Here is a 22,213-nt window from a genome sequence, read left to right on the forward strand (position 1 = left end):
GATTCTTTTTGCAGAAAAAAGGGGGATCACTGGAAGTAAATATACTTGTCAATGTATTGTTTTTACTCCAGAATAGTTGCCCCTAAATGAGATTTAACTGTTCTCTTTTGTTCTGGAAACCTATAGCTTTGTGCATTAAATGTGTAGCACTAGTGATGTCTTAAAAATTTAAAGAGCTCAGAACACATTTGCTTCTTCCAGTTATCTCTGTGGTCACATTCTTCATTTATCATGCATTCCTTCCCTTCAGCTTGCTGGCATTTCTGTAGGTCTTTTGTCTCCACAAAATATTTCTGTGTTCAACCTCTCTTTGCTCATGAAAAATCTATTGCAGTTGTACAGTGTGGGTGTAGGAATGTGCTGTATTTGGCTTAAATCTACACTGGCAAAATTAAAATTGTACAGTACATTAAAGGACTTTAGTACAGTCCTTGTTTAGCTAGAATGGTGAGGGTGCGAAATATATGTATTGACTGCAGTCAAGCAAAGTCTTTCACAAAATGTGACTGTGACTGTGACTGTCTGCTCTTTCATTGTAAACCTTACTAAGAATTCATGCAATATTTATTTGTCATACTTTGCTATAATCAAGTCAAAGGAATCTGAAATCTTAGACATGGTCTTTTAATATAACAAAGAACAATGTCATTTTCTATATTAAATTATAAGCTATTTTGGCCACTGCCTGTTTTCATGTTCTATACTGTGCCCATTTTGGGGCTTCTAAACAGCTAATAAATATTTACTTATTAGAGTAGCTATTGATTTAAATAGCTCTCCACCATTTTTAGCTGTAGCTCGTGTGATATAGTGGATAGAGTGATAGACAACAACTCAGAAGATCTGGGTTTGAATCCCTGCTCAAGTCATGGGGACTCACTCTGGTGTGGCTTTCTTTAGAGCGTTGCACAATCATCAAATTTACAGTGCAACACTTCTGGATTTGCCAGCTGCATGCTGTTACCCAAGACATACTCTGCTGTACTCACAATGTTTTTCCACTCTTCAACGAGGCTCCGTCTCCCCCCCCATTGTGTTCTGTGTGGAACTGTTAATAACTACTACTTAAATTTCTCACTTACCTTGAAACTTCTATCAGGCTTGCTATAAATCTGTTCTAACTTGACAGCAATGTTTAATTGAGTTGGTATTGAGATCAAACATTTGACTTTTTTTCTTTCATTCTCTTTTTTTAAAAAAGTTTTGACTTGGTTGAAAAAAAGAACATGTTTTATTTTCCTCTTGGTGATGTAGCCAGAATTTATATCCCAGAATTTTTAAAATTTGCATTAATGAAATAAAATATGAGAGTCCCCCACACCTTCCCATTATAATAGTGCATGTTTTTTTAACTGAACAAATGAGGGGGAAACTTTTTGATTGAGGTATGCAAAATCAAATTCTGGCATTTTCATTTACATGTTTTCCTGTTAAAATCCTATTAAAATTTTCAAATAGTATTTAGTAGAGTAGTCAGTTGACTAGATGGGCAGGGTATAAATGCAATAAATAAATAAATAAATATTTTTCCTTGTGTGAGCCACAACAATGCTGAAAGACAAATAGCCTGTTACAAATAAAGGAGTTTAGCAGCAGTGCGTATTACAAATACATTTCAGGGACATTCATGACAAATGCTGACTTTCCTGTAGAGTTTTTTTCCTCTTGTTTCTTTTTCTGTAATTTATCCCTCCCCCCCAATCTTTATTTCTTTTCTTTTCTTTTTGTATGTGTTCCTGTATAAATAAGGGTTTTCAGTATACAGCAACAGTTGGCTCTACAGGATAATGAATCTTGGCCAGGAATGGTGGAAGCTGACAGGGACCATCTTCAGCTCATCAAAGAAAAAGAAGCTCTCTTACAAGAGCTGCAGTTCATAAGTCAACAGCGGCGGCCGCAAGAAGACATTGAACGTTTGGAGGAAGAAAAACGGCGCTTGGAGATTGAGATCCAGCAGGCTCGGGCCACTTCTTCTCATGGTGCTGCTGAAAGGTTTGAGACTTAGGCTTTATAGGGTTAGATGCTATGCAATGTCACTACTTTGATGTTCTATTTCATTTATATATACTAAGCCACATTTTCTGAAGTCCCGGCAAACTGACATAAATAACAGTCTAATATAGATCTAGCCATAGCTATGGGAGTAATGCCAGTTGCAATTTCGCCTGTTTATTAAGTCTAATATAGTTGTTTTGAAAATCTATATTGGATTAGACCAGAAAACAATCTAATAATACCCTCTATTTTCATCAGTAGCTTCTGCTGCCTTCACATTTGTCTTGAAAGCCCAAATGAAGGCAAAGTATAACCAAGGATACTCATTGCATCCTGATGTTAGCTAAGATTGTGATAGAAGGCTGCCAATAGTGTACCTGTAGAGTTTTCCTCATCCTGTATATGTTTCTGACTTTTTATTATTTTCACAAGATTAGCTAGCTTTCCATGCCGATGTGAAGCTTCTTATACCTGTTCACATATAGCTGTCAATCACAAATACAGTGGACCCTCGACTTACAGATGGCTCCACTTACAGACTTTTCAAGTTATAGACTTCTCTGGCCATAAAATTTAGGTTCGACTTGCAGCCGGAGAATCAATATACAGACCGGGAAAAAAAATGGAACAGAAATGGCTGGTTACGGATTAATCGGTTTTCAATGCATTGTAGGTCAATGGAGCCTCAACCTACAGACTTTTCTACCTGCAGCCACCGTTCCAATACGGATTAATTCCATAAGTCGAGGGTCCACTGTACAGTGTGTGTTTGATGAGTGTCAGTGTGTCTTTTTATGTGAATGTTCAAAAAATGTTAAGATGTCAGAAATCCAGACAAGAATTTTTCTCTGGAGTACGGTATGTCAGTTAAGGAGCATTTTATATAATGATTGTTTTTATGTAGTAAAAAGTTGATGTTACTCTATTATAGGATACTGTTACAGGAGAAGAAGAATTGTTTACTCATGCAGTTGGAAGAAGCAACTCGTTTAGCTTCCTATTTATACTCCCAACTAAAAAGGTTAGTACTTTGGGCAGAGCAACCCTAGGAGTTGCAGGGGAAGAGAGTGGAGTGTTGCATTGGCCACCACTCCTGAAGGCCTGCTGACTTGCACTGGCTAGAGTTCACAATGCAGGAGTCAAGGTGCAGAATCTTGCCTTTTTTTGCAAAGGTGGTCTTCCTATAGGTTTTAGTGGGATGAAAAATGTCTGTGCCTGCGCCACACTTGTGTAAGGAAACAAATCCTCAAGCTTTTTGTGGGAGGAAGGAATTTGACTCTAGGAGATCAAAAGCCATCTTTTTCTGCCCTGGAATGTCCTGTTCTTGATCAGGAGTAGTTTTCTGTGGGGTTACTAAGAGCCACTGGTATGGATGTATGTCCGTGGTGGGAGTTTCTTTCCCCTGGTGGGAAGGACATTGTTACCCATCTTAATCACCTGTAGACAACAAATTGAGGGGCTAGAATTCTAGTGCTAGTCATATCTGATGAAGATGTCCTTTTGTAGTTCTGTGATTTAAATTAGAGTGATTGTGATTTTCAGAAATTAAATAATTCCCCTTACTATCCTGCAGCCCCCAGTGGCTTCCCAGCAATAAAATGAAGTACATGGAAGCCTCAGGAGCTTTGAGAAAGATGTTAGAAATGTTTAATTTCCTTTTTAAAAAATCACCATTGCTAATGACATCATCTGCGTTATGCGATGTAAGTTATGTCAGTGGGATTTTAGCCATTGTGTGTGAGGTATGTGCATGGGAATGCCTAAACACAAATTATACAAACTGAGATGAATCAGAAAAAGAAATCTAATGAGCAGCAGTCTGCCACTAATGATAATTTTGGTTTTTTGTTGCACAGGCAGATCTGTGCAACAGTATTTTGACCATTCAGTCACATGCCTGTTATGTTCTGCTGTGAAGAATAAATCATTCTTAAGCATCCAATGTAATATTTAACAGAAAATATTTAACATACAAACAGAAAAATAAAAACACCCTCAGACTTTGTAAAGTATATGTTGTTGTTTTAACTTGTAAGCAGCCCAGAGTAATGTGCACTAGTGGAGTGGTATATAAATCAAATACATACATATATACTGTATATAGTCAAGATGCTTTCAACTAAAGATGGCCCTATGAATTAATGAGTTCCAAAAGGTCCTGTAATCATTAATACTCCTGCTCAAGCTTCCTTCATGAATAAGTTATCTCATATTAGGCATTCTGCTTTTCCTGATGCTTTTGTTTTTTCCTAGCATTATTGTCTTTCCTCAGCGACTAGCAGTAAGTGGAGAGGTAAAAAAAAAATGGAGTTGAAAACAAAACTGTGGGAAAGACTGGCTCATTGGTGTATAATATTAAATAGGTATCAGAGTAGCGTGTGCTATCCTACTGATCTATGTCCTGTTGTCCTCCATTTGAGCAAACTACTTTCCCATGACATCTAAATTGGGAAGCAGCAGTTTTGCACTTGACATTCCATGCAGAGTTACAAACTGTGGTTTGGCCATGATTTGCGAGTCTGCTTTGATGAGGAAGTATAAATTATGGGCAAAATCCTGTTCTGTAAATTAAGTCTGCATAAGGCTGATGATGTCACTGTCAGAGGGGGATTGCCAATGATTGAAGAGCTTTTGATAATGAGGCTTGCCTGATAACTCATTGTGGGTAAGCCACAAGGCTTCATGATTAAAGTTCTTTAATTACAATACATCATCATCCTTGTTCAGATATAATTTATGGAACGGGATTTTGGCAATAGGTTACCAGTAGAGTCTGTGTTTTGTCACAACGGAAAAAGTGCAAGAGAATGTAAAGAGACGAAGGAATATGTGAGGCAAAGGCTGATACATCTCAATTTGTGTAATTGGTATTTATTCATTTAGGGGGAATTAGTCATTAATACTCTGTTTTCTCTTTGTGTGAAAACAGACTGTTCGTACATACTATATTTAATAATATTTCTAGTGCTAAACAAGGGGTTTTCTTTACCTCTCCTGTCTCTTGTAGTAGAACTTGAATGTTCCTTTACTTGTAAAATGTAATTCCATTTTTAAACTTGCACATTCTGAATGCATAATTAATACCAATGTCTATGTTTATATTTTAGCCTATCTGCCAGCACCTTGACAGTATCCTCTGGCAGCAGTCGAGGATCGCTGGCCTCCAGCCGTGGATCATTGGCATCTAGTAGGGGCTCCCTGAGTTCTGTCAGCTTCACAGACATCTATGGTGTTCCTCAGTATGAAAAATCAGAAAGTGCTGCAGAGTATGGGCAGCATGCACGCTATGATCCCGCTCCAGTTGATGCTCATAGCAAAGATGTACAGTACCTTGAATCTGTTGGACCTTCTAATAGCAGTAAGCAAAGGAGATCTTTGGATACTCCCTTGTCTTTGGCATCTCTGTCATCACGGTCATCTCTGTCCTCATTGTCTCCTCCAAGTTCACCCTTGGATACTCCTTTCCTGCCTGCTTCTCGGGATTCTCCTTTGGCCCAAAGATCAGAAGGATATGAGGATATAATGGGCACTGGTGCCTTAGAAGTATTCCGAGCTCAGGTCCCTAGCTTGGGTGAAGATAAAGCACAAGAAGCAGTGTCAGCTAAGGCTCCTGATTTTTCCACAAGCAGCGAAGGATTGCGAGAAGTAGGGCTGACAAACATTCCAAGCTCTGGAGGTAAGTTAATTTTTAGCCACATATTTTTGTCTTGTGGAATCTTGAAAACACAACAAAATGCCTGATATGCTTGTCCCATGAGTGGTTCATGTTTTAAATAACCATAGAGGCAAGAATCAACAAAACTAGCTGAGTTTGCATGGATAGATTGTGGAAAGCTTCATATGTGTTTACTTTTACAATGATTTCAGGATCATAGCTCCCAAAACTGTTTAGTTTCATTTTTTTGATGTAATATGTATGTGCTTTTCTTTTTGGATGCAAAAATCTTACAAAACTTACACTACCTGTTGAATAACTTGTTAACTAACACAGGGTTATAATTCTGAGTTTGAAGGAAGGCAACTTGCCATTAAAGAGGCAAGGCAGTGGCAGATACTCTATGGTGGCTTGTTTCACATTTGAAAACTGTTGTTTTGGTCTGTCTTCGTGTGGTGGAAGAGAAGATCACAAATGTGCTTACCCTGATGCATGGTGCTGTGTTTCAAGCATCCTGGAAAGATTCCCATCCAGTTTTTTCTTTCTTACCATGAGAGAATAAATTTTGTGTCTTCTCCCTTAGTTTTGTACTGGTTTTGTTCATGTTGTTTTAAGCTCTCTTGAACACATATGGGAATAAATGTAATTGAGCTTTGCTCTTTTTCCATAGAATGAATAGTAGCAAATATTAATTGTGCGTGCATGCTTGCTTGCCTGCCTGCCTGCTTACTTCAGTTTAATATACCGCTCTTGATAGTGCTGTAGCACTACCCTGGGTGGTTCACAGTAAAATGCACAATCCAATATTTAATATAATAAAACCATAAAGAAAGTACCATTGAAGTTTAGCAAATTAATTGCCACTAATTTATGCCCCATTAGTTGCAGCTTTCTTTAGATTTTGGCTTGTTTCCTTCTCCTCTTGCTTCTGATATTATTCTAAACATTCCAAAGTATACTTCTTAAGTTTATTTATTTATTTGATTTATACCCTCCCATCTGGTCTACAAGACCACTCTAGGCGGCAGTTCATTGCTGTATTCTAATTGTATTCCTTTAAATATTTTTCCACATGTAATTTGACTTCTAATTGTACTAATTTTTCTTGCAACTCTTCCTTATAGTGTCATCCATACTTGTATTATTCTTAAAAATGAATAACAGAGTGTATAATAATACTGAGTATATGGTAATACAGAGTATATATTTTTCCCCAAAGAATCCATATTGTTTTTCTTGACCTACCAAGTAGTCTTATAATGGCCATCTTTGTCTAGACCTTCTTCCCCTTCTGTCCCTGCTTATTCTTCATATGCCTCTTATATTGTTTGTTCAAAACAAGAATATGGCATTCTTCTTAATGTTTTATAACATGTGATCCTTAATTGAACTGTTATATTGTCTATATCGCACTTTAAATGATCGTGATGTTGGGTCTGGATAGAAGGTAAATTAGGGGCTACCATTAGATCTCTGGGCTGTTTGCAGTTATTTGATGACCTGTTTCTGACTCTCAGTTATTCAACAGCAGCCACAACGGAATGGCTTTTCTTCCTACCACGTAAAACTTTCTTCAAACTAAAGGAAGAAACATAATGAAAATCAGGTGTGCATTTTTATGATACAGGATTATGACTTTAGTTCTAATGCAGAAAATAACCCCTCATGGGCTAGCATGTTGATCCTTATTTTGATGATTATGATTCTCCTCCCCTCCCAAGATAGTCTTTTGCAACGTTGAGTTCTAGTTAAAGGCAAAATTCTTCATGCAAATCTGAAACATGCCTACTTCTGACTTAAATGGTATTGAAACTACATGACAGTTGTTTTTCAATGAGTGACCTCTACATGGTAAATACCATTTAAACAGTTTAGATTAAAATATAACAGTCTTTAAGGTGCAACAACATTTTTATTTTTTCTGCATTTTTAAATTTTTGCCTGATATAACATAAAAATGGTACAACTAGGGCTGATTATACATATTTTTACCATTTTATCTGGCCCCAGCCAGCCTATTCAGCATGTGGGCAGATATGATTAGATCTCATGGTTTGGTTATTTAGACTTTCCCCTGGCTGTGAGCAGCTCCCATGTGTCCAGTTTAATGTTTAAAGGCTAGGATAGTGAATGAAGGGCACCCTTGTTAGCTTTTTTAAATCAATGCACAGAATGTGAAATGGGTGCCACCTAATGGTGGAGTGCTACAAAACAGGCACATTTTATATAATAATTCACTTGCTAACTACAGGGTCTATTTGATTTATAATTTATTTATTTATTTGATTTATATCCTGCCCATCTGGTATAATTATACCACTCTGAGGGGAAAGTAGCAGATGTTGTAGGAATCATTTGTGTTTTATGGAGAAAGTCCCTGAACTGGAAACATTTCCATGTGATCCTCATTTGGTAGCACTTGGATATGTTGAAGACCATTCTTGGGTTCAAAATTTGCTCATTCTTAAGGCTAATAAATCTTTATATTTTGCTCTTTCTCCATGATGGTCGTGGAGGTACATGGCTCTTCTCCCCATTTTTATTCTGGCAACAACTCTATGAGGTACGCTGAGACATAATAACCAGCCCTTGTAATCCAGTGAACTTCATGACTGAGGGGGAGATTGAAACTGGGTTTACCAACGGAAACTTGTCTTTGGACAAACGCTGGCTCTACAGCTTGGAAACAGGGATGGGCACCGGCCCTAGAGTTGGACACGACTGACTAAATGTCAAGGGGAACCTTTACCTTTAATCCTTGTCAGGCAAGCCATTTGGTGAAGCCATGCAGTTTATGCAAGGAAACTGAGGCCAAGAAGATACCTTTTGTCAAGCTTGTCTAGAAGTTAAAGATATACAGTGGTGCCTCACAAGACGAATTTAATTCATTCCGTGGTTAATGTTGTCTTACAAAAAATTCATCTTGCGAAACACGTTTTCCCATAGGAATGCATTGAAATCTAATTAATGCATTCCTATGGGCAAAAGAAGTCAGAACAAAGTCAAATTTGGTTTACAAAGGGTTTATTAAGAGCTCTTTAAAGCCATACATATTGTGCAGATGATTTAAAATTTTTCAATCAAAAAACTCTGAAAAACATTTAAAAATCAGCAAGCATGAGACAGGAACAAAAAAAAAAACGGAAAACATTTGTCTTGCAAAGCACGGCCATAGGAACATTTGCCTTGGGAGTCATCAACCCCCACCCCCAATTGCCAAAACCATTTGTCTTGCGGGTTTTTTTGTCCTGTGAGGCATTTGTCTTGCGAGGCACCACTGTATTAGGTTTGAATACTTCCAGGATCCTTACTCACTATACTATGTAAGTTCTATATTGAATTAGATGTACGTACTAGATAATGGTTGAAATCCTGTTGTGCAGCTCTGTGTATGCAACAGGAATGATATCAGTAGCAGCAGCAAATTGCAGCTGATTAAAGGCTTCCTTTGACAAGTTTAGGGTGCGCTAGACTCATATGCATGATTCCCATTGTGTATACTTGGAGCTGTGCAACAAGATTTAAGTCAGTGAATATCTTTTCTTACTAAAGTCTTCCTCTGAAGAAGAGAAATTTTATTGACATGACTAGCATACCTCTGAATCATGTGGAGTCATTGGCACAGAAATATATCACCAAACACAGAAGCATGCATATTGGTTTGATCTGTAAACCTGAACCATATTGGTAGTGCCTGATAAGAAGCAGGCGCTTCAGGGATTTTATTATCATAAGAGAGATGTTGCCTGTCTCTCTTTCAGTTGATTGAAGAAAGTTAAGAAACAGAGATTTCATTTGCCCCCAAATTAATGGCTGCTCCAGAAATACTGGGAAAAATGAGTTGAATTCAGTCCAGAAACATTAAGTAACTTGAGGTTGAAAACTTAAGTGGAGGAGCTAACTTGCATTTGCTTTTAGGAATCAGTGAGGCTTCTGTGCTTTATTTTGTATTTTGCAAAGTTCTGCTTATTTCTGTGGGAGTTGAGGCCAGTGATAATTGCTACAAAAATGGTATTGGATTTAAAACCTCCCATCCCAATGCTATAACATTTCTTTGAGTTGCAAAGCTTCAGATCATTTTAGAATACTTTATTTTTAAGAAAAAAAATAAGAGATTTGACAAATCTATTTCATTGTTTACTTAAATTATTCTTGTATTTTGTTTCTCATGTGGCACAACAGAAAACCTTCGTGTAAGTGAACCTAGAATTTTTTATTGTAGTGGGTTTTTCCTTCTGCCTGTAAAGCTGTGTATGTGTGGTTGTGTATAATCCCTTGTTTTTGTCTTTTGTTCTGTTATTGTGTGCATGTTGAAAGGACAGAATGTGTGCTTCACTGGTTTCATTTAGGCTTTTATAATAGTTTTAATTTGCAGCAGTGTTAGTCAGTGGTGTAACATGAAAATCTGAAGTGCAGGGACTTATCAAGACAGCCCCCACAACCACACCCAGTTAAAAATGATGACATCAGTGCTGGATATACAAAATCCTGAAGTGTAGCAAACAGGAAAAAGCATAGTATCCAGTTTATTACAATCAGCTGAAAAAAGTGCCGAAACATTGCTCCTTTTCATTCCTCTCTCAGTACACCATCAATTCAGCCAAATGGTTTTTACTCAGTATTTGCTGTTGACTTAATTAAGGTTCTATCCTGCAGCTTCAGTTACTGTCTTCAATAAGCCCGTTAGCCTCTGGATCACAATGTCTAAGTATGTGGCAGTATGCTTATAACTTAACAAAATGGATTTTGAAAAATTGTCAAACTATTTGAAACCCAGAAAGTTGATAGAAGCTTACAGACACCACTGCATTCTCAGATCACTGATGTTTCAAGTAGGAAGTTCCTATTGTTTATCTGATGCAGATATATGTACCAGATATGTATATCATATTAAATATGTATATGTATATCTGATAACAAGGAAATAAAACATTTGATATTTTGGAATAGTGCTAATGTTATTTTAAATGCTATACTGCCTTTTCTTTTCCTGCTGCATGAAATCTCTTGTGCCTTTCATTGTCGCACTGTGTTCTGCATTTTTAGTAAAAGGCTTGTCCAGTTAGTTTATACGTACTTTAATGTTTGTGATCCTCAGGTATGTACTTAATCTGTAAGCATGAAAAAAATAGTGAGCTGAAACATTTGTTTCAACTCACTATTTAAACATTAGGGGTGCTTAACATGTTTATGTTGCATGTTGTTTGTTTTTATAGTACAGTACATTGTGTTAGTAAGTAGCCTCTTTTGCATGCTGTTCTGGTTTGTATTACCATTGAAGAAAATGAAGTTGGGAAGCATATTTTTCCTCTTTATTTTTAAAAAATCTTTGCTAATAGTGAGACATTTATTTTCTCTGTGATGAAAATGAATAAATGTCAAAATGTAAAATAGGAGCAAAGGAAACTGATAAAGAACATAAGAAGATCTATGCTGAGTCAGAACAAAGGCTCATAGGTCCAGCATTTTATTCCCATAGTGAGCAATCAGATGATTGTGAGAAGGATACACGCTGAACATGAGCATGGTTCTTTTTATCATCCCCCCTCCCACTCTCAGGGCTGGTTTCTTCGATCCTGCATTTCACTCTTCTTTGCATGCATTTTAAATGGATATTGGTTCGAATATTGTAGAGGAGGCAGGGAGCCTTGGTTCATTAAGGCTGCAATTCCATTTACTGTACTGTATAATTACATGATGCTGTAGCTAATTCCAACTTTTGGCAACCCTTCAGAGTGTTCTCTGGTTTACTCAAAAGTGGTTTACCAAGCCTTCCTTCTGGTGGTTCTCTGGACTGCACAGTTTGGCAGTGTGGAATGGAACACCCAACCTTTAAGCTTCGATCCACTTGGGGATAAGTCTTACTGACTACTGTGGAGAGAAATATGTAAAGGATACATATTATACAGGCACTCCTCACTTAATGGCCAAGTTCCAGTCTTTCGACTAGGTCGTTAAGTGAACCTGGTCGATAAGTGAGGAGTAATAATATTGTATTAAGGGGTAATAAATCACATGCTGTTGAGAAGGGGCCTGGTGAAGATGCAAGCACAGATTTATGAGGGTCGTAAACCTGAGTGCCAGTCATTAAAGCAGTAGGTTGTTAAGTGAGGAATGCCTATATTGAGTTGCTCCCACTGATGTTGTATGGACCAGTTGCTTGTTGATGAACTATGTATTTTATAAAAAGGTATTCAGCAAGGTAACTTTGCAATCTTCCATAGGACTCAATATATCTGTGCCCCCCCAATGTGGAATGAATTACTGTTAAATATTTTTGTCAGAATATATCCAAAATAAAATAATTGACTATTCAAATCACTCAGATCAAGGAAAACTAAATGCAACTAATTGAATTTGCATCCAAAAACTCTTCATGTGTTCTGTTAGTGTGCATGAGAATGCATTGAAGTTTTCTTGCGGCATAAAAAGTTGTATTCAGCAAAATAAGGTCTGCAACATGTAAGACACTAAAATACTAAGAAATGCACGGTTTGCTGGAAAAAGCAAAGTAGTCTTTGAAAAAAATATTGTTGTAGTCTTGTTAACGGACATTGACTTACTCATTAACGGACAACAGGTACATATTCATTATATAGCATGAATGCCACATTGTGAACATTACATAGATGATGTCAATTTAAGTATTGCTTTATAAACATATTCTTGTATTTAGCAAGATTTAGCATATTAATCTACAACACAGTTATTCTTGACTCTGTTCAGATTGCAATAAACTGCAAGAATTGTGTTTGTCTAGTCATGTGAGAGGCAAGCAGTCATGTGAGCAAAGATAAAGGTATACTTCACTCTCCATTGGAAACAGATGGCCTTAAAAGTGTTAACGACCACTGAATCAGGCCACGCAGTGTCTATTCTCTGAAAACAGTCTCTTAAAATTTGGATATAACCGTAGCAAGTTTAATTTTATATTTAAATTGATGGAGGTTTTGGGTTTGGTTTTTTTTTTTCCACTCTTGAGAATGGATAAGAAAACCTTTAATTTGACCTTGCCTTTGCTGTTTTCCATGTTCCAGCTGTGACTCTGCGTGAAGACAGTGCTAGAAGGTCGGAGAGGAGAGCCAGGCGAGTTTCAGCATGTCTGTCCAATTATTCACTGGCTAGTGACAGTGGCGTATTTGAAGCTTTAAGCAAAAGGTCAGGTTGTATAAATGTGTTGTAAGTTGGAACTGTACTTAATTTCTCCCCTTAAAAGCAACAAGCGTAATTGGTAAATTTATTATTATTTATTTAATTTATATCCCGCCTATCTAGTCGTGGTGGACTACTCTAGGCGGCCAACAACAGAGATAAAATACAATAACATAAAACAGCATAATTACAACAACAATTAAAAATAGGGAAACAATAAAGGAGAGAAGAAAATCAAAAGTAATCTGGAGAGAAGGCCTGCCGAAACATCCAAGTCTTTAATAGGTTCTTAAAGGTGCCCAGCGAGGGAGCTCCGCGAATGCCAGGAGGTAAGTTATTCCAAAGGCGAGGAGCCACCGCCGAGAAGGCCCTATTTCTTGTTTTCTCTTTTCGGGCCTCCCTCGGCGTTAAGCTCCTCAGCCTCACCTCCTGGCTCGCCCGTGTGACCCGGGTAGAACTTGGTGGGAGTAGGCGTTCCGCCAGGTATCGAGGCCCTAAACTGTTTAGGGCTTTATACGTAAGCGTTAACACTTTGAAGTCGATGCGGAACCTGATGGGCAGCCAATGCAATGCGGCCAGAGTGGGTGAAATATGTTGGAATTTTTTCACTCCACTGAGTACTCTGGCCGCCGCATTCTGCACCACCTGTAATTTCCGCAGCAACCTCAAAGGAAGCCCCACGTAGAGCGCATTACAGTGGTCTAATCTTGAGATTACGAGCGCGTGTACTAAGATGGTGAGCGCCCCCACATCCAGGTAGGGCCGCAGCTGGGCTATCCGCCTGAGGTGAAAAAAGGCGGTGCGGACCACCGACGCCACCTGTGACTCCATGGAGAGCACCGGGTCCAGATGGATCCCCAAGCTGCGTACACCATCCTTTGCAGGGAGAGTCACCCCCCCAAAAGAGAGGGAGTTTCCCAAATCCCCAACTGTGGGAGGGCCCACCCTCAGTACTTCCGTCTTGTCCGGGTTCAGCCTAAGCCCGTTCTCCTGCATCCATTCCAGTATAGTCCCCAGGCAGCGCTGAAGGCACAGAATGGCTTCTCCTGCGGTTGGCGAAAAGGAGATGTAGAGCTGCGTGTCGTCCGCATACTGGTGACACGAAGCACCACACCCCCTGATGACCCCACCCAGCGGCCTCATATAGATGTTAAATAGCATTGGGGAGATAATCGACCCCTGTGGAACCCCACAATTGAGTGGGGTTCCCTAAGCTGAACTCTCTGGGGGCGGTCCTCCAAGAAGGAACGGAGCCAGGACAATGCCAGGCCACCTATTCCCAACTCGGAGAGCCTCCCCAGGAGGATACCGTGGTCAATGGTATCAAAGGCCGCTGAGATGTCGAGGAGGACCAACAGGGACACTTTGCCCCTATCGGCCTCCCTCAATAGGTCATCACACAGGGCGACCAAAGCCATTTCTGTGCCGTGGCGCGGCCTGAAGCCCGACTGGAATGGATCCAGGGCATCTGTTTCATCCAGGAGCGTCTTATTTTTATCTATTACTGAATATATCTAATTAATACCATTTAGCAGGAAGGCTTTTTACCTAGTTCTGTGTATCACTTTGGCTGCTGGCTGACCACGTCTTCCTTCATTCCTTCCCTCCCTCCCTTAGCCTGACTTTCTTTCCCCTTTTCTCTTTCCTTCATAACTTGCTTAATAACAGCTTTATGTTTTGCCGTTTCAGAGTTTGTTACATTAATCATTAAATATTTTAATACTTTAATTATTTTGAATTTGAATTTTAAAAAACAGTGTAACATAATGAATACAAGCTAGCAAATTATGAAAACAAATATAAAACATAATTAAAGATTGTAAAATGTATAAGAATACTTCCAGAAAAAAAGTTCTTTGGAAATCAAGAGTATATACCTTTAACAAAGAATAAAGAAAAGTATGATGGGTTTGTTTTCAAATAGCATGAATGGAACAAATTCATTTAGTGTTGTTTCACAAACTGTTGGACAGGCACAAGGTGAACTTTAAACACGGAGTATTTGGAAACTGTGTCTTGGGAATGCAAGGAGATCACAGCGTTATTGGAGCCTTTTTTTTAATTGACAGTTCAGCCCTACTGACTAGACTGGACCCAGTTGCAAAGCAGGACATATGTTTAGACAGTTAATTCAGGGTTTAAAGGGCCAGCAAGTTGTTTACAATGGGAGATGGCATGTAACCCAGTCTTCGAGGCTTTCTTTTTGTCCACGTGAGAGATTTAAGCTCCAACCAAGAAACAGAATGCAGAGAGGAAGAAAAAGTAAAACGTTTTGTGCAAGTGTCACAGAAGAAAATGTTTCAATTTTCATGCACAACTTTCTTCTATTAAGTTAGAAAAAGCCTTTCTGTGAACAAATAAGATTTTGACGAAAAAGACACATTTGAGTCCCAGCCAATGTTACATCTATAAACTCTGTTTCCAAAAAGAAATTTGTTTTCTTCTGATTTGTGCAGTGTACAGCTTTCCAACCATTATTCAGTTTTAAACCTTCTTGAGGAACAAACCCTATTTATCATTAAGTGGTTTAGATTGATCAGACGTAACTGCTAACACGGGAAAAGTGATGTAAAATCAAATAAATTCCTTATATGCAAAAGATCCAAGATACAGTCCCTAGCACAAGGGTCAAGAAGCAGGCGATGGGAAGAAACTACCTAAACCTCTGCCAAAGCCTCTGGCAATCCATGGAGGTGATAAAACGCAGACAAACAGTTTGATTAATCTGAGACACTTTCCTGTGGTATAGTTTAGATTGGGAGCATTGGAAGTACTGTATCCTTCTACCAAGTCATTTGTTTTTTCAGCATATATCTGAAGTAGTGATGGTGTCCAGGCTGGCACACATAAGCACACACCAATACAGTGGTGCCTCGCACAGCGAGGTTAATCCGTCCAGGATTAACCCTTGCTGTGTGAAACATCGCTGAGCGGTAAGAAAAAAGCCATTGGAATGCATTAAACTTAGTTCCAATCGGCTGATTTACTCACCGTTCTGCGAAGTTTTTCAATGGCCGGCAGCCAATTTCGCGCCCTCCTCTTGCTGAACGAGGGCGCGAAAATGCTGCGATCAGCTGTCTGGCGGGTCCAAAATGGCCGCCAGAACAGCCGAAAGGGCCAGGCGCAGCGTTTTCGCGCCCTTGGTAAGCGAGGGGAGGGCGCGAAAACGCTGCGCGCAGCCATTTCGGCTGTTCCGGCAGCGTTTTCGCGCCCTCCCCTTGCTTACCAAGGACGTGAAAACGCTGCATCCCGCCCTTTCGGCTGTTCTGGCGGCCATTTTGAAGCCGCGGAACAGCTGATCGGCGGGTCGCAAAGCGAAGGTCGGTAAGCGAACCGCTTACCGACCTTCGCTCTGCGATTTTCGCCCATTGGGGCCATCGCTCTGCAATCGCATTAGCAATCGAAAAAGTGTCACCGTAGAGCGAATTCATCGCTCTACGGTGCGCTCGTTCTGCGAGGCACCACTGTAGTTCATTTATAGAAAGTGTTAACATACAGGGTACTGGTTTTTAAGCATATGCCAGTGAATACTGTATTTCCAGAGATAATATTTGTTGGTATCTTACAGAGTTCAATAGCTTTTTTTGAAATTCAAATTTAACTTTTCATGGAAACGCAGTGTCTACATAGAAGCCTGACAAGGGTGTGTTTTTTGTGCTGAGTAGTTCAGATAATTTATTCTAGTCAACATCACTCTAGTGCTAGCTTTTTAAAAATTACTTGTTTTCTTTATTATGCAGGAACGAGGATGCTGAAGAATCACTCTATAGTGATGCTGTCAGTGGTGATGGGCCCAAAATGCAAGTTGGCTTTTTGTGAGTATCTTCTGTGTTGATTGACATTAAGGGCTATAAGCTCATGTGTGTCAGAATACCAAGTGTTCTTCAACCTTTATAAGGATTTTGTTTTGAGGACCTTGATATCCATTGAATCAATATATTTTTAAATTATAAAATATGCATACTTTAGAACAGAAGACATACCACTGTGGTGGTATAGGAAAAATCGCTAGGTGAGGAACCATGTTGAAGTGGCTGACCATAAAACATACATACTGATTAATTTTGTCGATGATACATTAAGCATCAGCCACGTTACATTAAAAATGGTGCATTTCAATAATGTTGTTCTTAAGAGGCAGATTATTGACCTCTGAATTCGTGGAGGTGGTTATGAGGGAGACTCCTTCTTAAGCTTGGTGGATAAGCCCACCAACCCCCATTGCCAGTCTCCTTCCTCATCGAATATTCTGTAATTTTTACTTTGATCAATAACTGATTTTCACACGCCTTCTTAGTGTTCCAGGTCCATATAACTGCAATAGACTCATTTGAACAATGTGATAGCTTATTTTAGTACAGTAAATATATTTTAGATAAATAATGTAAAAGTATTTGAAAAATGACCAATGTTCATTAAGCTGTTTGCCTTGAGCCTACCCACCTTAAAAACACTTCTGGGGTCTCTCTTTGCAGGCATGACAGTGGAAGTGAATGTCTTCTGGTCCATGTGTTGCAGCTAAAGCATTTCTCTGGCTTTGCTGTGAAAGAAGGATGTAAAATGTAAGTGGAAATGTCTGCATATGAAATAGTGCATTGTTCGTATAAATCATATAGCAGTTAATATACAAAGGTCTAAATACACTTTTTAGTCCCAGCTAGGGTAGACCAGTGGAACAGTTGGATTTAGAACAAAGATTTGCACCCCCCTTTTTATGTGTTGCAAATTAACATACTAGTCATGCAGGAGGGTAGTTTAAACGTGCAGCGATGGAATTGTTTTGGTCTACAATGATATTTTCTTTCTGCTGCTGTTTCCCAGGAATGACTTTCTTTTTGGATTTTTCATGTTTTTAGACATGTGAGAATATACCTACCATCTCTGGATTCAGGCACATCAACCACGTTTTGTTCTAGAGCCTTGGAATTCCAGACTCCCTTAATATTTAATGAAGTCTTCCAGATTCCTGTGCATTCAAGTATTGGGAAGCTAAAATCACTACAACTTTATATTTGTTCAGTTGGTCAGAACCAGCAAGAAGAATTATTGGTAAGGGATGTCTTTATGTACAGTTTGGGTATTACGAGTTCCCTTAAACTGCAAATGAAATAAGTGATTTTCAGTTTTCTCATATCTCTGTTGAAAGGTTCCTTAAATTGTAACACTGAATATAGTTTGAACATTTGAAAGGATTTGTTATGATCCATTCATCCGTTTAAACAGAACATTATTTTCTGATATATATGAAAGCATTTGGTAACCTAAAAATGTGAATAAATAAATCCATGTTCTAATATCGTTTTCAGCCAATTATATTTGAGCCTAAAATAATAATGACATTAGATGGGGCCTTACAAGGCCATTGAGATCAATTCCCTGCTAAATGCAAGAATTCAAATTATTATTATTATTTATTTGATTCGTCCATTCTAGGCGGCTAGAATATCAGTATTATTTAAAATATAAATGTTGGGAATTGTTGTGTAGCACTTAAACAAGAAATATTTACATTTAGACTATTCAAAGAAAAAAATTGCCCTAGCATGAAAGCAAATGTCAGACTTTGTTCCCTTGGGGGCACTGATGTCATTTGACAAGATTATTGCAAAAACAGATACCTCCCACTAGTGGTGTAAAAAAAAATATTTTTCATCCTTAAACTCTAAAAACAATTAAGCTTTTAGTGGACTGGCTCCTTTTTTGACGAACATCACAGATAACAACTTTGAATGAGCATAAAGGGCTTTGTCACCTAAACCAAAACCTCAGGCCATGCCAAGAGAGGAAATTGTGTTCTCTGGTATTATTATTTTTTTCATATTTTGTTTCTGCATCTTTACAGGGTATTGCTCAGATTAGCATAGCAGATTTTGAGAGTTACGGTGAGCTGCAACTTCAGTGGTACCCTATCCAGATCTTCACTGGTTCAGATCATGAACAGAAAAAAGAGAAGTCCAAATATGAAGAAGGTGGTTCTCAGATTTTAGAAAACAAAAGTGTGGTGAAAATGGTATGGTCATAGATGAGTTCTAACATGTTTTTAAAGGATGTTTGTATGTAGCATGGAACTTAAGAGCATTTGGGCATAAAGTTAGGAATGAGGAAAGTACCCCTTTTATCAGAGAGATAATAGTATTGTATCGGAATGTGAATGCATTGGAAGGAACTCTGTTGGATGGATGAGTATGTGCTTATAAGTGTGTGCATATACAGGTAATAATGATGTGGCCTGCAGATAACATTGGTATCCCTGATCATGCTGAGAGAATCTGAAGGATTAAAATCATTCTATGTCATTATTTAAGCTCCAGTTTAACTGAACCAAGCTGACTGTTGGAAGTAGGTTGAAATAACAAGAAATTCCAAGTCAAAATGTGGGATTTTTTTTTATTGAATCATTCTGGAACACTTTTGTCAGTTTCTGCTTATATGTGAACACAAGAATTCTTACTGCACCTTTGGAAGGTAATCATCAGTTCTTCTGTTCAAGGAACTTGCTAGCATTGGATTTGAATGTTCTCTTTTCCATCCTAGGATGCTGTAACTGCCCTTTTAGCTAGGACCACAGCACAGCTGGAAGCTGTGGAGAGAGAACTGGCAGAAGAGAGAGTGAAATTGGAGTACACAGAAGAGGAAATTCTAGAGATGGAACAAAAGGAAGATCAGTTGGAAGCGGTGTCAGAGAGGTAACTCTAAAAAGGAGTTAAACATGGGCTCTGTCCTGAAGGGAAAAAAATATCGGAGTGGACAATTAGAAATGCTCCTTTGATTGTGGGCAGGTGACTTGTCTCGTTATGTTTGTTTCAACTCTGCTTTCCCTTGGAAACTGATGTATCCCTGAGGGCAGTCTAGAATTCTCCAGCCAATATGGCTGCCAGTTCTGCCCATACTTTGGTCAGTTTAAAGAATGTGGAAATAACCCAAGCAATTTGTACGTTTATTCCTATTCTTTAATACCTGTGGAGCTTATAAGGCCCAGCTTTCATGTAAGTATGTGCTCACTTTTGATAGATGTAAAAGCAAATGTAACATGAATTACTAGAACTGGTCTTAATCACTTGTTTGGATCTGGAGGATATGTTCATATTGGATGCTATGATCACATTATATCAGTATTCTACCAACAGCCCTATCCAATTCAGAGGACAGTTCTTAACATTTGAAATCCTAAGTAGGATATGGGCCACACTCCCATAGCTACTGACCCTGGACCCTAAGTTTCTGATCCAGCGCCCTCCCTGTACCCTTGCCGAATGAGGCAAGACAGGTGGCTACAAGACATAGATGCTTCTCCGTGGTAGCACCTTTGTGTGGAATGGGACCCTCAAAGAGGTTCACCTAACATCTACATTATTGTCTGTTTTGCTCCAGCTGTCAGCTTATCCTTCCAGGCATTTAACATCTTAGGAGCTTTAGATCTTTGTGCACTATTTTGCTTTTGGCTTTATTTTGGTTTGATTTCTGCCTTACTTTTACCTCTCTCACTGGTTTTGTCATATGCTGCTTTTGTCACTGTTTACTTTTTAGTGTGTTACATTGTTAATTTACCTGTACATGACTCAGAAAATTCTAGTTACTGGGTGATGTCAAAGTGTAATAAACAAACAAACAAACAAATACATTTTTATCTGCAGGAGCTGGCAAGCAGAATCCGTTGATAGTGGATGTGGTAATTGCATGCAGACAAGTCCACACCCAGAATCCTATTGTGGTGAATCATTACATAGCCATATCTTTGCACCCCAGGCAGATCAATATACCTCTGGAAAAATCCATCCTCTACCTTTAAAGGCAAGTAGAAATAATTGCACTCTATTCCAGTTTTTGCTCATCCTTAGCTGGAGCAGGTCTGGGATAGTTTTCCAACTTACACTTGCCCTTTTCTTGTCTCTGGAACCTTGCCCTTACTACTCTTATTATGATTCTTGCAGTGGAATGCAGTTCTGCCAGTCTGTAGATTTTTCTGTTCATTTAGTTTTTAACGGCCCTGAACTCTTGGGGAATTATTGCCTTCACATCATTGCCACTGACAATACTTTCTTAAAATTTGTGTTATGGAAACTTTTTGTTGTCCTTCTAAAGTTTGTGTTGCCAAGGATTACAGTAGCTTTAAAAAAATTATTTATTTCACTGGCCAGACTAATAATAATAATAATAATAATAATAATAATAATAATAATAATAATAATAATAATAATAATAATAATAATAATAATAATAATAATAATAATAATAATAATAATAATAATAATAATAAAATTTATTGTCATTGTAACTATTAACCAAATCAGAGTTTCATTCACCAAATGACTGTTTCTGGCCATACTTACACTTGCTAGCTTAAAAACCGTAGGTTGCTTTGAAAAATATTACAATGGAGATTTGTATCATTTTATTTTGTAATTATGATTAGAGCTCTTGCATGCTTCTTTGATAAGCTGAATGAAAAGTTACTGAGCTTTCTTTTTGGAAGCTAAGTGTTGAAATATGTGTGATTTTTAAAATCTTAATATAGGTGGATAAGGAGACTAACACAGAAGATCTTTTCCCAGAAGGAGCAGCATTATTTCATAAAGCCAGAGTTGGTCGTCGATCCCGAGGCTCTCCATTTGTCCGTAGCAGCACTATTGTTCGTTCACAGACATTCTCACCTGGTGCACGAAGTCAGTATGTTTGCCGAGTAAGTAGACATTGTAGCTTGAGCGTATCACTTATCAAAAGAACAACTGCCTTTCATGTATTTTCAGACTGAATAACAGCATCTTCCACACAGCAAAGCTGTGGCCAAAAAAAAGAAACAGACTCAGAACCAAAACGCAACCAAGCAAAACAACCCCCAAAACAAGAACAAAAAATACCCAGAAACCAAAAATAAAATGCAAGGAACTCAGCCCAGGACCCAGGAAAACTGTGTTCAGGATTTATTTTCAATTAATGAACCTAGGCATGGACTAAATAAGTCTTTTTAGATACTGTATTTCCATATTGTATGCTATCCAGGCACTCTTCGGGGGGAAAAATTTAAAAATTTGGGGAGATGCTCATGCTGTATGGAAGCTGGCAAATGGTTGGATATTATTCCATCTACCACTATATATGCACATCGTTCGATGCCTTGGGGCTGAAATAGCATTTCGTTTATGTTGTAATGGTTCAAATACTTATTCAGCCTTGAGGTGTCCACGTTCCACTATATCACATCCATTCTGGTGAAGGGAAATGTGAAATACAGTTAAGCTCTACTGGTAACATTTTAAGAAAGTTGGTTCTTCAAATGTTACTTTCCCTCTATTTTTTATAGATGCCGTTTATGTTGTGATATTCTGGGTCTTTTTCCTATGTAGAACTATAGAGTTGCTGTTTGACTGGAACTCCCATAGTGCAATGTTGTGATTACTGGATGCATATGTA

At 38.4% G+C, this 22,213-nt stretch overlaps 1 protein-coding gene across 2 annotated transcripts in view; it reads left to right on the forward strand.

The window, feature by feature from the left end:
• Nucleotides 1-22,213, forward strand: part of WWC3 (WWC family member 3) — a 93,118-nt gene that overhangs the window by 61,514 nt on the left and 9,391 nt on the right. Inside the window, exons 9-19 of one of the 2 annotated variants that reach the window (XM_072994380.2) lie at nt 1,750-1,992; nt 2,927-3,016; nt 5,103-5,671; nt 12,688-12,808; nt 16,543-16,617; nt 17,278-17,364; nt 17,659-17,851; nt 18,645-18,812; nt 19,337-19,488; nt 20,437-20,593; nt 21,318-21,482. In XM_072994380.2, coding sequence (XP_072850481.2) covers nt 1,750-1,992; nt 2,927-3,016; nt 5,103-5,671; nt 12,688-12,808; nt 16,543-16,617; nt 17,278-17,364; nt 17,659-17,851; nt 18,645-18,812; nt 19,337-19,488; nt 20,437-20,593; nt 21,318-21,482 — 2,020 coding nt within the window. The remainder of the gene's footprint in view (nt 1-1,749; nt 1,993-2,926; nt 3,017-5,102; nt 5,672-12,687; nt 12,809-16,542; nt 16,618-17,277; nt 17,365-17,658; nt 17,852-18,644; nt 18,813-19,336; nt 19,489-20,436; nt 20,594-21,317; nt 21,483-22,213) is intronic. The other variant, XM_072994381.2, reaches the window with a different exon arrangement.

Source organism: Pogona vitticeps, chromosome 3 (assembly GCF_051106095.1).
Source record: "Pogona vitticeps strain Pit_001003342236 chromosome 3, PviZW2.1, whole genome shotgun sequence".
In the NCBI taxonomy this organism is placed as follows: domain Eukaryota; kingdom Metazoa; phylum Chordata; class Lepidosauria; order Squamata; family Agamidae; genus Pogona; species Pogona vitticeps.